The following is a 15153-nucleotide window of genomic DNA, read 5'->3' as shown; positions in this document are numbered from 1 at the left end:
ACAAATAGAGAGATCGTGGAGAACCAAACAAATAGAGAGATCGTGGAGAACCAAACAAATAGAGAGATCGTGGAGAACCAAACAAATAGAGAGATTGTGGAGAACAAATCCAATTCCAAGATTGTGGAGGACAAAACAGGGGGAGAGCCTAAAAGTAAATTTACGAAGGCGGAGAAGCAGCTCCGTGAGTTCGTCGTCTTGATGACCACGCAGGTCTTGAAGAAGTGCTGCGCGCTGAAGGAGTCCAACATGGAGATGCTGCTCGGCCACATCCAGCGGCTGGTGAACAAGACGATGGAGGGATTCCCCGTCACCGAGTCGCAGCTGCCGGATGTGAGCAGCAAGACAGTGGCCAAGGCCGTGGTCACCGAGCTGCGGGCCAAGTACGGCAAGAAGCTCAAGTACATGCTGCTCCTGCAAGATCTGGCCGTGGAAGCCATCGTCGTCGAGTGCTTTCAAGCTCACGTCAGAGCCGCTCCGGGACGGACGCGCCGCCGCAGTTGGAAGGACGTGGTGGACAACATGTCCTTTGGTGCATCGTCTGGATCACTCGTCGTGTAGCCCACTCAGCCCTGGTGACGATACACTTCTGTGCTGCTGTGTCAAATGTTGAATTTGCCCCACAGGGGCTGAAATAAAGGTTCCTCTCTGTAACATTTTAAGGCCTCGACCTCACTCTCTGTAACGTGCCCTCTCGGGCTGCAACTAAGTAACGATTAATTTGGATTAATCTTTCATAAAATGTCGATCGTGTTTTCCAAAACCCCCAAGACGATGTTTTATTTTGTGCACGCACCAAAGATATTCAGTTTACTGTCACAGAGGAGCAAAGAAAACAGAAAATATTCACATTCAAGAAAGTGAATCAGAGTAATTTGATTCATTATTTCATAAAAACTACTTGAACCGATTAATTGATTATCAAAATACTTTAATGACGATTAGTTTAGTACTTGATTACTAATCGATTAACTGTTGCAGCTGAAGTGCCTTCAGATAAAGCAGGTTGTACTTTGGCTCTATATACAAATGCAATTTGATAGATTGATTGATTGATGGCCGTAGGGCTACAACTAACGATTATTTTCATAATCGATTAATCTTTTAGTTGGTTGGTTCATAAAATTTGATAAAACTGAATAAAAGTACTAAAAACTACTTGAACTGATTAATCGATTATTGGAATAGTTGGGGATTAATTTAGGAATCGATTACTAATCGATTAACTTGCAGCTCTAGATGGCCGGTAAATAATTTCACTCTTCAAATTAAACACGTGTTTAACCTGAAATACAACTGAAAGTCATACCACGTGTCATATTTCGTAGCCTTTACAGCACAAAAACATTATTGAATTGCAAGTTTACATCGTATTTTTCGAATTTCGATTCAACATTTTCCAAATATGCAAAAAGTTTGGTGACTTGAACGCAAAGAAATTGTTTTCTTTCTCGTGTTGTACTTATTCAAGGGAAAATAAAGGGGAGAATCAGAGTGAGTGTGACTTAATGCCTATCGTTTACTGTATGTTAATTGTGTGCACACATTCCCACAGCTGAGCTGGTATGAAGCATCTGGAATGTACACGTGTACAGTAAATGATACAGTAACTGCAGTGCTCCTCCCTCATCTCCCCCTGGTGGCCACTCAGAGACGAGCCCATCTCTCATCAGTCTGGTACCTGGTCCCTCAAAAGATGCTGCATCAGAATGACGATGGATATACTGTACATGCGGGAGTGGCGCTGACTTATTGATGAGTGTCGTACTTTCTCTAACTTTACTTCATTCAAACCCTTTTACCACAGTCCAATCGCTTGACAGGATGAAATTAGTTTTAAGTCGACTGGAATGTGAATGAATGAATAATTGAATGAATGAAAGAAGTTGTGTAACCATAATGTACCAAATCAAAAAGTTTTGAATATGAAACTGGAATATATATATACAGGCCATCATAATATATGACGGACTTTCAGGGACACATTGAGGGAAAACAAAGTTGTAATATTATGAGAGTGAAGACTTGAAGTCGTGATTTTACTAGACTTTTTTTAATTCAATTTAATATATTACAGAAATCAAAGCAACCAAGGAAGCATGGTCTGAGCATCTCCTCTTTTGACAAATCTAAACTGAAGTTAAAATTTACAACTTTATTGTCATCGTAAATTTACGACTTCACCCAATATTATTCCTTTTGTTTCGTTTAATATTATGACTCTATTCTCATAAATCTCTCCCTTAGCCCTATTACTCCGTCGTAATATCACATGTCACTAGAGTGACATTTACAGTCGTGGTCAGGATGCAGCTCTTTCCTGCTCATCTCCTGCAGGATGCTCGGTGATCTACTGCTGCTGCCTGTCCAGGCATGAGATCAGCTATTATCTTCTCGCGATACTTCGATTTTTTTTGCATCATTTATGAATGAAAAATAAGAATAATACCAGAAAATGTTTACAAAACATTGAAGCAATGTCATGAATAGTAAAACTCATATTTTCATCTGAATGGACAAGACGACCGCGCGACGGAAGTGCGGCACCAGCGTCGCGCTCTCGCGAGACTTCGGTCACAGTCGCGCAGACTAAACGCCACGTCTTCTGCAACAGTTCGGAACCAAGTAGCGTCGCCGCGGTCGGGAGAGACGCTAGAGACTTAAAAGACCCGCAGTGCAGTTACCCAGCGGCCCAACAGGCACGGACACACAACCCGGTCAGACTTCCTCTGTGTGTTTCCCCGCTTTGGGTTGTTGTTGTTGTTGTTGTTGCTAGCTAGCTAGCTAGCTTGTGTTGTGGCTAGTTAGCCGGCGGGAGGCTAGCGAGGCTAGCAAGGCTGCCGTCACAACATACGGACGCAGTGACCGGCTGTTTGTTTACCGTCAGATTAAAGCTGCGGGATCAATATCCGCTTCACGCCCTCGACCAGCGAACCAACGAACACAGTCACAACACAAAGATCAACGAGGCTAACGGGTGAAGTGAGCCGACAAGCACCGTGACGGTCATAACGTTGATGTACTGTGTGTGTGTGTGTGTGTGTGTGAGAGAGAGAGAGAGAGAGAGAGAGAGAGAGAGAGACAGAGACAGAGAGAGTGTGTGTGTGTGTGTGTGTGTGTGTGTGTGTGAGAGAGAGAGAGAGAGAGAGAGAGAGAGAGAGAGAGAGAGAGAGAGAGAGAGAGAGAGAGAGAGAGAGAGAGAGAGAGAGAGAGAGAGAGTGTGTGTGTGTGTGTGTGTGTGTGTGTGTGTGTGTGTGTGTGTGTGTGTGTGTGTGTGTGTGTGTGTGTGTGTGTGTGTGTGTGTGTGTGTGTGAGAGTGAGTGAGTGAGTGAGTGAGTGAGTGAGTGAGTGTGTGTGAGAGAGTGTGAGTGAGTGAGTGAGTCACACATGCAAAAATCTTCTGGACCTTTATGACCTAATGAATTTTATCCTCGTAAACAGTGGCCACTGTTCCAAAACAGACAAAGACCGAGTATTATTTCCGCGCAAATCTTTTCTAAAGCTGCACTTTTTAATTGAATGTCTGTCGTCTTCATATCTTCTTTCTCTCCGTCCAGGGGTGATAATATGGGCTGTGTACGTCTGCTGGCACTGACGCTGGCCACATCTGTGCTGCTGCTGCTGTTGGCCTCCCACTCGAGCTCCGCCCACAGCCACTCGCATGGCGACCACGGACACGGCCACCATCACCACGGCCACCATCACCACGGCCACCATCACCACGGCCACTCGCACGGAGAAGATGACGACCACCACGGGCAAGACGACGGCGCCCAGGTGAAGATGTTCCATGGCGCGAGCAAGTGGAGCGCCGAGGCCAACCTCCACGAGCCCGGAGAGGAGCATCACGGACACGACCACGGGCACGCACACGACCACGGACATGGACACGCACACGACCACGGACATGGACACGCACACGACCACGGACATGGACACGCTCATCACGAGGATGTTGTTCACGTGCACAAGGAGGAGAAGAGGGACACGGTGGAGCTGTGGATGCAGGTAGAATCATATCGATGTTTTAAATTTTTGAGAATGAATCAGCAGTAAATTCACTGTCTCCATGGCAACAAGGGAGAAGCCTTTAGCTGGATCGCTGCAGTGGTCATGGATATTTATTGTACGTCCAGTAACTTTCACCTGCAGCTTTTTTTAACAGTGACATTTATCATAGATCAAATCCTCCTCACTCGTTCACTTTTCCTTCTTCTTCTTCTCTCCCATTATTCAACCTCAAACTTCCCTCTTGTCATTTTTTGTATCCGCAGGCCATCGGCGCCACCCTGCTGATCAGCGCTGCCCCGTTCCTCATCCTGTTCCTGATCCCGGTGCAGTCCAACAGCGACCAGCACCAGAACCTGCTCAAGGTGCTGCTCAGCTTCGCCTCTGGCGGACTGCTGGGCGATGCCTTCCTGCACCTCATTCCCCACGCTCTGGGTCTGTAGCTGGAAAAGTTTTTGATTCTGTTAAACGCTCGAATAAGTAGACGAGGATATGAGGAAATAGTTTCCTCTCCCTCACCCAGAACATAACTTTGTCATGTAGTCACTCAAACAATTTTTGACCATATGGGTGAAAGGAGAATCTCATCCTTTGGACTTTTAGTTTTTTTAAATTAATTAAAAAATATATATATATATATTTATATCGTATATATGTCATATATATATATATATGTGTGTGTAAACGATGATGGAGACGCGTTCTCTTCCTGACGGGAAAAAAATTTAAAAAACCTTCGCTGTTCCTCGTTCAGATTCTCTGAATTCTCTGTGTGTGTGTGTGTGTGTGTGCGTGAGAATATGGACGGGGATTTAAAATTGGTGTGGAGCTGAAGCACTTGTCTGGACAGAGATGAGTTTCAGTCTTTAAAATGAAAACATTGTAGTTTGTGGATGTTTCCTTTTGACGACATTCAGCTCGAGGTCAAATGTCTGTTTCCTCCCGTTTCTTTCTTCTTCCTTCTCAGAGCCTCACTCGCATCACGGAGAAGAAGAAGAAGATCACGGACACTCGCATGCGAGCGAAGAGTCACGTGAGCATGGTCACTCCCATGGTGAGCAGTGACTTCCCTGAGAAGACCTGGAAAAAAATCAACCGTAGAAATTTACAAAAGCCAAAGAAAGACAGCATTTCCATTGAGACGTCTGTTTTCCTCTTTCTGCACAGGAGCCGCACACGGCCACATGATGTCGGTGGGGTTGTGGGTCCTCGGCGGCCTCATCGCCTTCCTCGTCGTGGAGAAGTTTGTGCGCCTCCTGAAGGGAGGCCACGGACACTCCCATGCACACTCACACTGTACGACGCCGAAAATTCAGCAGCAGAAAAAAATAAAGAAATAAAATAAAAAAATACATTTTATATATATATATATAAGTATTAATACACAAACAAAAATTTTATTTTTACAGCTGCTCCCAAGGAGAAGGACAGCGATGGAGAGGAGGAGCAGGAAGTGAAGGATGAGAAGAAGAAGAAGAAGAAAGAGGAAAAGGAGCCAAAGAAAGAGGAGGAGAAGACGAGCACAGGTGATGACACTGAAATAAAAGTATGACGATGAAATGAAATGCTGCTCTCTGCTGGTCACTTACTGAACTTCAGTGAAAGAGAAGTTGACAACTCAAGAAGCACCACAATATAATCTGCAGTTACCACTGATGGCTCCGTTTAGGGTGTGTAAAATAATATATGTACAATATATGTTTATACATATATAGTTAAACTCACTCTAGTCTAGTTTTTCAGTGTAAATTTTTCAGACTTTTGATTGTAAGGGCAAGTAATTGCCCCCAGAGCACAACAGAGAGCAAGTGTCGGGTCAAAGGGCTTTCAGGCGTTTTTCCTGAACTTCCCCGGAGGAGGAGCTGCATGAGAAAATGTTCCGTTGTCTGGAACTTTTCCTGCCTGCCTTTATTTTATTTTTCAATTTAAATATCATTTTGATTCAATTCTGGAATTCTTTGAATACATTCTTTTGTTTCAATTTTTCTCTTTGATAACAATTTTTATATAGAAAAGCCTTTCTTAATAATAAAAAATCCGCAACTGAAAAAAATGTAACCCTCAAATTAGAAATATTCATGAAAGTGAAAGATTTGAATAAACAATTTATTCAAAGGATTCTAGGATTGAATGAAAATGAAACTTAAATTAGGAAAAAAAATACAATGTTGTATTTTTTTCAAAATGTTTGTTTTCAGTGACAAACATTTTCTTCAAACTGAAAGTATCGACCCTGATTTGGCTCCATACGAGTGATGCCCAAGTGAGGATGAAGCAGGAAAATCTCCGGAGAAAATCGCAAACTCAACAAAAAAATTCTGCAGGAAAATATTACATAGTCGGTTGTCTGAAAACCAGGTGATCAGGCCACAATGTAGGTGAGGCCCCGATGTGGGAACTAGGACACTTTTTGTGTGACTCCATCGTGTTCGTGCTGCTGTGACATTACGGTGATGTAAAGAATGTAAATTCAAACTCGCTCGGGGCTAAAATAATAAATGTGTCATTACGGTTGGAACAGGAGGGAGTGATTCTGGTCTCGGCCAGGTTCACGTTTACAAAGGACCCTGTCAGTCAAGTATTTGACTTCAACGTCTCAGGGATTAAAAATCCTTTCATGTGCCGGTGGGGACGTAATTCTATTATCATAATTAGTGTTATTATCCTGCTGCTATCCTCGGGGGTATCCTCTTGGCTCTTCTGTGACCCAGTTTCATCCTTCGCCCGCCGGTGTTGATCCACTGACCCATTTTTGTCTCATTTTTTGACACTTGTCCTAGATAAACGCCAACCACACAACATGTACTTGAGTTTCAAAGTCACTGAGGGCGTTTTCCCTTCCCAACAGCTCGCTGCCTCAGCTTCGGTTCGAGAAGTACGAACCACCCCCCCGGCTGCCCTACTTCTGTCACTCCGTCGTCTTTTCCATTCAGATGAAAATACGAGTTTTACTATTCATGACATTGTTTCAATGTTTTGTAAACATTTTCTTGCATTATTCTTATTTTTCATTCATAAAGGAAACTTTCACAGATGCAATTTTGGTTTTGAACCTGAAACTGAAAAGTCCGAATGTCTGGACCAAACAAGGACAGCCTTAAAGAACATCATCAGTCTGGGCTGCACTGGAAAGTTTCAAACTGGACAGGAAGAATCTATGTCCGAGAAAACTAATCCGTCTCGATAATCTCATCTAGGGATGCACCCAAATGAAAATTGTTGACTGAAACTGAAAATAAGGAAACACTTTGCCAAATACTGAAGACGTTTTTTAGATTGTCATTTATTTTGCAAATTTTTTTCACCAGTGCATAAATCAAATAGCCTAAATGTGCTTTTTAGTTTTTTGTCTTAATTTTCAAAGAAAAAATAAATCTATGACAAAAGTAGAATTAATAAATATTTATATATAAACACTGAACTTTTGTTTTACATCACAGCAGAAATGATACTACTACTAATATTAGTACATTTTATTCATGTAGTGCTCTTCATAATACTCAAAGACTCTACATTAAAAAAAAAAAATTGATTAAGGATGAGCAGCGTTTTGATCGCGTCATTAAAAAAATGATTTGGTCTTGTCACATTTATTCAACAACGTTCCTTCACACACTCCCTCCTCTCTCCACTGATGCAGACATCAAGGTGTCGGGTTACCTGAACCTGGCGGCGGACTTCACGCACAACTTCACCGACGGCCTGGCGATCGGCGCCTCGTTCCTGGTGAGCCCGGCGGTGGGCGCGGTCACCACCGTCACCATCCTGCTGCACGAGGTCCCGCACGAGATCGGAGACTTCGCCATCCTGGTGCAGTCGGGCTGCACCAAGAAGAAGGTGAATAACCATAACGAGAGCAGGAGCTCTAACAGTTAATCGATGAGTAGTCGACGACTAAATTAATGTGCAACTATTTTAAAAATCGATAAATCGGTTCCAGTAGTTTAATGACAAAAAAAAGGCAAACTTCTCTGATTTCAGCTTCTTACATTTTAGTTTCTTTGCTCCTCTGTGACTGAAAAGAAAACATCATCTTGAGGTTTTAGGGAAACATGAACGACATTTTTCACCATTTTATGAACCAAACAACTTTTCGATTAAATCAAGAAAATAATTGACATATTAGTGGATTAATGAAAATAATCGTTAGTCGCAGCTCTCATTAAACAGAAAGACTTCCCGTTCGAGTGTGAGAACATCCAGAACGAGCCAAAGGGTAAACTCTGTGAATTGAGATCCAAAAAAAAGAAAGTCTCACACACCCGAGGTCGCGGGTTCCAGTCCCGACCAGAGCAGTAAAATAATAATAATAACAACGACAACAAAGAGAGAAACAAACTCGCTTCCTGTCCCTTTAAAGGTTTAAATGTTGCGAGTTATTGGTAAGACTTTTTTTCATTTGACCTCCTCCCTGAAGCAGAACAAACAAACCCTTGCTCAACACGAGACCGGAACAAACTGCGTCGACAGCGGTCATTTCCTTTTCTTCACGTGGTAATGATTGTACTTTGTGATGAATCAAAAGAAACAAAACGGGGCAGAGAGCGTGACAACCCGGCAGTTTGGGCTCGCCCCTGTCACCTGCCGTCGGCAGCAGTTAGGTCTCGAAAGAAGAATCTGATAAACTGACAACACAAAATGAAATGTTAGAAGAAGAGTTCTGATGAGTAGAGACGAAGATGCTCAGAGTTTGACTCACGAGCACAAACCTTTTTAAATCACACAAAAGAAAACGTGGAGCAACGTGCTGACGTCCTGACGATCCTCTCTCCCGCCAGGCCATGTGTCTACAGCTGCTGACGGCCCTGGGCGCCCTGGCCGGCACCGCCTGCTCCCTGCTGGCCGAGGGCGTGGGCGCGGCGGCGACTGCCTGGATCCTGCCTTTCACCGCCGGCGGCTTCGTCTACATCGCCACGGTGACGGTGCTGCCGGAGCTGCTGGCGGGGCGCTCCAGCTTCGGCCAGTCGCTGCTGGAGATCCTGGCGCTGCTGTTTGGCGTCGGCATGATGGTGCTGATCGCCGAGTACGAGTGAGCGGCGCTGCGGCCAGAGAGACGACGGGAGGGGAACAGGTCAAAGGTTAAAGGTTAATACAAAAAAAAGTAGAATTCAAGTGGATTATTTTTGTCGAGGGTTTTTTCTTTTTTTTCTTTTTTTTAATCGTTGTGCTCCGTTTAGGGACAAACGCCAACCACTGACGACCGAGCTGATTATTTTTTGTTGTTGTTTTCTTGTTTTTGGTTTTTGTAGCATTTCACGCTCCCCTGATGTTTGTCACTTTTTCATTTTGAGAGGAAAAGTTTGGCATCTTGAAAACTGATCGGTGGGAGCAGAGACTTGAGAGCTGGAAAGGAAAGTGACGGACGGAAAATGTGCTGCCGTTGTCGGGACGGGACAGGAGACCCCCCCCCCCACCCACCCACCCACACACACACACACACACACACACACACACACACACACACACACACACACACACACACACACACACACACACACACACACACACACACACACACACAAACAACCTTCACTTAAGCCACTTTCACTTTCTCGGTTCGTCTGCAGTTTGACTTGCAGCTTAAACGGACAGATTTCATTTCAAAAGTGGCGTAAAGTAAAAATCCATTCACAGACAAAAACAATAAAAACATATATACATTCTGTCATCTGAAAAGAGATTGCGTCTTAAAGGTGACATATTATGCGAAAATCCAGCGTTTGTGCACATAGAGTTGGTATCGGCCCCAAAACTGAAAAAAGACCACCTGTCATTTTTCTTTTTGTTGCTGCCTGGCTCTGAACCACTAGTTCAGATTTCTCAGACTGTGATGTCACAGTTGGACTCTTTTGGGGGTAAACCCGCCTGCAGTCTGACAAATCTCCACTTTTCTGTCGTGAAGGGGGCGTGACAAGTTGAGTTTACGTCTGAGGACGAGCACACACACGAAAAGAATGAGCTCATTGGTTCAACGCTTTCGCGTGCGCGTCGTCACGTCTCCTGGAATTGCAAAGATGGCGGGCGACGACGCCACATCGCACATATTTTCTTTTGATTTGACACTTTCAAAAGCGTTTAACACGTTGCGATGTCTTAGACGGTTCTGTGGCCCAAGAACCACGGCCTCAACCAGGAGCTCTGACAGTTCCTACACGTTTTGAAAGTGGTTGACCAATCACAAGAGACTGAGGGCCAGCTGGCCAATCAGAGCAGCCTGGGGGTTTTATCGCCAGGCGGGGGGGGGCTATAAGAAATCCAAGCGTTTTAGACAGATGGTGAAAAGAGGAGCTGCAGGTATGGGCAGTATGAGAAACACTGATGTGTTTTCTGAACCTTTTCTAGTGGCAACAGATAAAAAGTATGAACCTGAATATGAAGCATAATATGTCACCTTTCAATCTACATTTCAGAGTCGGTTCGGCGGGAAGCAACGGTCCGGCTCGGAAGTTTTACGTGTTTAATGTCCCGTTTCCTTTGAAGATGGTTGAATGTTCATACTTTTACATTCTACAAAATAATAAAGGTAAATGTTGTGGCTTCTACAGAAGTGCTTTTTTGCACAGACCCCTCCAGAATTTAACTTTTTGGTTTTTTTGATTATGAACTTTTTACATTTCACATAATCCTTGTCTTTTTTTTCTTTCTTTTTTACATAACTCATGGATGATTCAAAAAAATAAAGTGAAATCACTGATGAAAATCCCCAATAAAGTTTCGTAATCTTCCAAGTTATTATAACTACTGAAAAAGACTAAACACTTCTGTGGCAATGTGACACACGATAATTATACTGTTGTTAATATGCAAATGACCCGCGCTATAAGCCAATTCAAAGCAACGTGATTGGACAACAGGTAAAATTCCTGTGGAGGAGTAGTCACTGACCGATGTGGATGCATCTGTCAATGATTCAGAGATTTTGTTATCTAAACTTTATGACAAAGAAATGTAATTGAGGCTTGATATTTTAGTTTCACCATCAACTTTATCATAAATAACTATACATTGAAAAAAAAATACAAATACAACCACAAATAGATGTTGAATCAAGAATCCCTCAAATTTAAAAATATTCATGAAACTGAAAGATTTTAATAAACAATTTATTCAAAAGAATTCTAGCATTGAATGATGATGAAACTTAAATTTGGAAAAAAATACACTGTTGTATTTTTCAAGGTTAAAGATCAAAACTTAAACTTTTCTTCAAACTAAAAGTATCGACCCTGATTTGGCTCCATACGAGTGATGCCCATGTGAGAAGGCAGCAGGAAAACCGATGGTTAAAATAAATGTTGAATCAAGAAAATAAACTTTTATTTGACCTTAAATGTAAAACATAAATACACATTTAAAGACTCGGCTGTGACCGACTGATATCGGCCGGGCTCTAGTTTAAGTAAACAAAAAATGTCCAGCACATTTGACACGACTCATGATTTATGCTCATCTTAGGGAAAAGGGAATTCTTTATCTTGCAGAACTGACGGCGTTGCAGACTTTAAAGCCCTTTGAGACAAAGCAACGTGTTTGATGACTTTTTTTTTGTTCTTTAAGTTGCTTGTTTTTCTCTTGATCCCCCTTCATGGTTTGAGGCTCCATCTTTGTTTTTCTTCACTCCGTCTCGATCGGCTGAGTCATGAAGCGACTGCACCTAAAAATTCTGAATAGACACACCAGTCTTGGCAGACTTATCAAACCAGGCACATTTCCTCATTTTTATTTTAACCACTAAGCGTTTTTTTGATGAAGTTCGTGACCAAAACAACAACCAAACAACGCCTTCCGAACCAATTTGGTGGTTTTTGAATTTGTTCCAACACAAACAACAGCCAACAGTCTTAGCATTTCTCTCAAAGTGTCTCAGGGTATCTCCCAAAGCAACAACTTGATAATGTGCAGATCAGCGAGCAAGGCTGTAGACTTGTTGCCGTATGAATCCAGAATTCAAATCTTACGAGCTACGTCTTTGCAACGTTTGATTTTTTTTGCAAAGATTTCAAATGGTGTAAAAGTGTGTGGGAGCTCACCATCAGTGTTTGTTTGGTTGATCCACCACCTGAAACCAGTTGCAGTCAAAGTGGCGTCAGTTCAAGTCCTCCGGTCTTAACCAACAAGGTCATACAGTCTACGCTCTAACCTCTGTTACGACCCGTAGGATGGGAGCTGGTCTTCGTTGTCACGGTAACAACAATAAGCATATGGTTGGTATCTGACGGGGAAAAAAGATTGTGATCTGGGTTAAAGGGAGAATTTCATGAGACGCTAGAAGGGGGAAAACAAACTAGTTGAGGAATCCAGAGCAGATTAGGACCAATCATCTATCAAACCAGGAAGCAGGAAACAAATGTGTTTGCTTGAACATCCTTCACAAACTTTCATATTTGTAATTCCCATGGTGGGATGAGACGCGCAGTAGAAGTACAGTATAACTGTTGGGGGAAAAAAGTGTTTCAAGACTTATTTTGGAGCAAACTCAAAACCTTTTTGGCGTTTACAAAAAATAAATCATTTTTCTTTTTTGATATGAGCACAGGTTAGTGCTGGTGCAGTTACAGCTCTGTTCCCATTCCCTCAGATCAGGACTTCAGATCCGGTCAGCATCACGAAGACGGTGGCAATACTTATTCCTCAGTGGGGTTTTTTAAGTGGAGGACTTTTGCTGACAGTAATAAACACATGGTTGTGGTTGTGGAACAGTCATGGAGAAAACTGAAACAGTGTGAAAGTCCTACGTTTTATTGTTTCCTCCAATCCGACCGCTGCCTCCGAACGAGTACGACGCACCACGCCATACGACTCGTGGTGTCTCCCATCATAAGTACGACAGTAAACCATTAAACACACTTTAAGGGTTGAAGGCACAAAGCATACTTAAATATAGAATCTAAAAACAATTAAGTTTAGGTGACTCATGTGTCCTTATTCATCCAATCAAAACCACAATGGCGGCAGATTAATTTGAGGCGTAGTCGTGGTCTGTTTGTGGACTCACTGTACTCAGATACACAGATGTCATGTCTACATAGGTTGACAGGTGCTTCGACAGCCTGCACGTTTAAAGGAATTCTTCTGTTTCTATTTTATTTAAGGAGCTGTCAACTAAAGATACCGAACGCTGGACATTTTACAAATAATTCCTGAAAGAATAATTTTATTTTTTTTATTTAATGCTTTTTCTGCATTCTCTGGCCTTTGTGGCTGGATTTCTCTTAATTTTCAGAAATGACATGGTTGTTTATTACTACTACTACTACAGTACTACTACTACTTGGGTCCCTTGAAAGGCGCTATGTAAATATGAGTTATTATTAATGTTAATATTTAAAGCTGGGGGCCTTGACTTTGAAATGTGGTTGGGGCTCTATCGAAACATTTTGCTATGCCCATGCCCAAGCTTAATTTTATGCACATTACATCACATTTTTTTGGCAATTGTGCAAATCTTGGGGTACTTTTCATGCACGTTTAGGATGCATAAGGAGAATATTAATATTTTGGCTTCTTTTTTGTACAACAGGTGGAAAACGGATATGCGTCCGCCATCTTTTTACACAGTCTATATGGACTTTTACAGTTAGAATTCCCGGTTTCCTCCAGTCCGTCTCTTCATTCCGCAGCCTGTATATGAATTATAATTTAGTGCTGTTGTAAAATTAAAAAACAAATATCAAGTCAAAGCATTCCATTATGATGCAAATGTGATGTCAAAATGCAATGGTCAAAGTCGCGCACACACACACACACACTCACACACACACACACACACTCACACACACACACACACACACACACACACACACACACACACACTCACACACACACTCACACACACACACACACACACTCACTCACACACACACACACACACACACACACACACTCACTCACACTCACTCACACACACACACACACACACACACACACACACACTCTCCTGTGAGGGTAAGAGTCAGGAAAAGCTTTGTTGTCGATGCACACTAAATTTAACATGAAAAATGTACACAAAATGAACAATATATTGTTTGTTTCAAACAAATAATCACTACAACCACTCTTTTCTTTCGCTTTGGGCTGTTTGAATGAGCCTTAACATTACGTTTGGAGTAGAAAGACAGTTATATTTACATTACCTGGCATAATGCTTAATAAAGGCCTTTAAAACGTATTGTTATTATGAGTATTGAGTATTACTGTTTACTTCCACAGTCACATTGTATGAAAGAGCACAAACATGGGATTTGAAAGTTGAATGACACGTGCATGTCTGAAAGATTTTAAGAGTTGAACGGAGTTTGTAGCTGAACGTATGAATGAGTAGATAAGAATTGAAAATGCGATGAAAAGTGTGAAAATGTGTAAATTGTGAAAAAAAAAAAAGAGCTGAACATTTTGATGGTTGAAACGTGAGGACGGAGAAGAACGGCCAAAGAAACAGGTGATTAAAATGGTTTGTACTCTCTGAAAAGGTTGTAAAGTCACATCACTCTTGTGATTACTTCTACACGGGTGGCAGAACAAATCAAATAGCACAATAGTTCAGGCCTCTCCAGTCAGCACATTCATCCCCAACACCATGAATATGAATGTTTCTGCTCTGACAGCATTTACCTGAACTGTGTTTTTTGTTCGTCTGCGTGTTAAGACTCTCACTCTTAACGCGCAGACAAAGGTGTCATGTTTGTTTGAGTCATTCTTCTTTTGCATTTGTTCTAATCTGAAGGATTCACAATAACAGGAAGCTTTTTTTGATTGGGGGACACCATGCACTGACCACCTGTTGATCTGTGTAACGACCAGAAATCCCCTCAATATTCAGCTCCTTGTAATGAATACTTCTGCTGAAGAGAATCCACGGCCTCCGTCTTCCCGTGTCTGCGTCATCTCCATCAATTTTTCCATCTCACACTTCACTTTACTTCATCCTCGACATTTGCGCTGGCGGGTGCGGGAAGCTGTGTTTAACATTAGGGTTGATTCATTACGTCAGAGCTTTGGTAACACGTTTAGTACCAATAACTTGCTTTGTATAACTGGGGCGTGGTTTACAAATGATTTAAGTGCAAAGTAATAAGGACAAAGCAAAACATCCTTCAACAGCTTCACAAGACAAGCTCTGAAGAAAACCAGAAACAAGGCGAATCA

The 15153-nt window shown here is 42.3% G+C and overlaps 1 protein-coding gene across 3 annotated transcripts; it reads left to right on the top strand.

The window, feature by feature from the left end:
• Positions 1-2560: 2560 nt before the first annotated feature.
• Positions 2561-9194, top strand: slc39a7 (solute carrier family 39 member 7). Of its 3 annotated transcripts, none has more exons than XM_035620628.2 (8): positions 2561-2717; positions 3558-4008; positions 4275-4443; positions 4976-5062; positions 5176-5304; positions 5418-5534; positions 7649-7845; positions 8787-9194. In XM_035620628.2, exons 2-8 carry the CDS (start codon positions 3568-3570, stop codon positions 9039-9041), a joined length of 1395 nt encoding a protein of 464 aa, XP_035476521.2. In that variant the 5' UTR covers positions 2561-2717; positions 3558-3567; the 3' UTR covers positions 9042-9194. The 3 variants fall into 3 exon arrangements, with proteins under 3 accessions (XP_035476521.2, XP_035476524.2, XP_035476523.2); XM_035620631.2 differs by lacking the exon at positions 2561-2717 and adding an exon at positions 2726-2982; XM_035620630.2 differs by lacking the exon at positions 2561-2717 and adding an exon at positions 2727-2977.
• Positions 9195-15153: the final 5959 nt, after the last annotated feature.

The sequence above is a fragment of the Scophthalmus maximus genome, chromosome 22, assembly GCF_022379125.1.
Source record: "Scophthalmus maximus strain ysfricsl-2021 chromosome 22, ASM2237912v1, whole genome shotgun sequence".
Lineage (NCBI taxonomy): Eukaryota > Metazoa > Chordata > Actinopteri > Pleuronectiformes > Scophthalmidae > Scophthalmus > Scophthalmus maximus.
The sequence above is the reverse complement of the archived record's forward strand: the minus strand, read 5'-3'. Positions and strand labels throughout refer to the sequence as shown.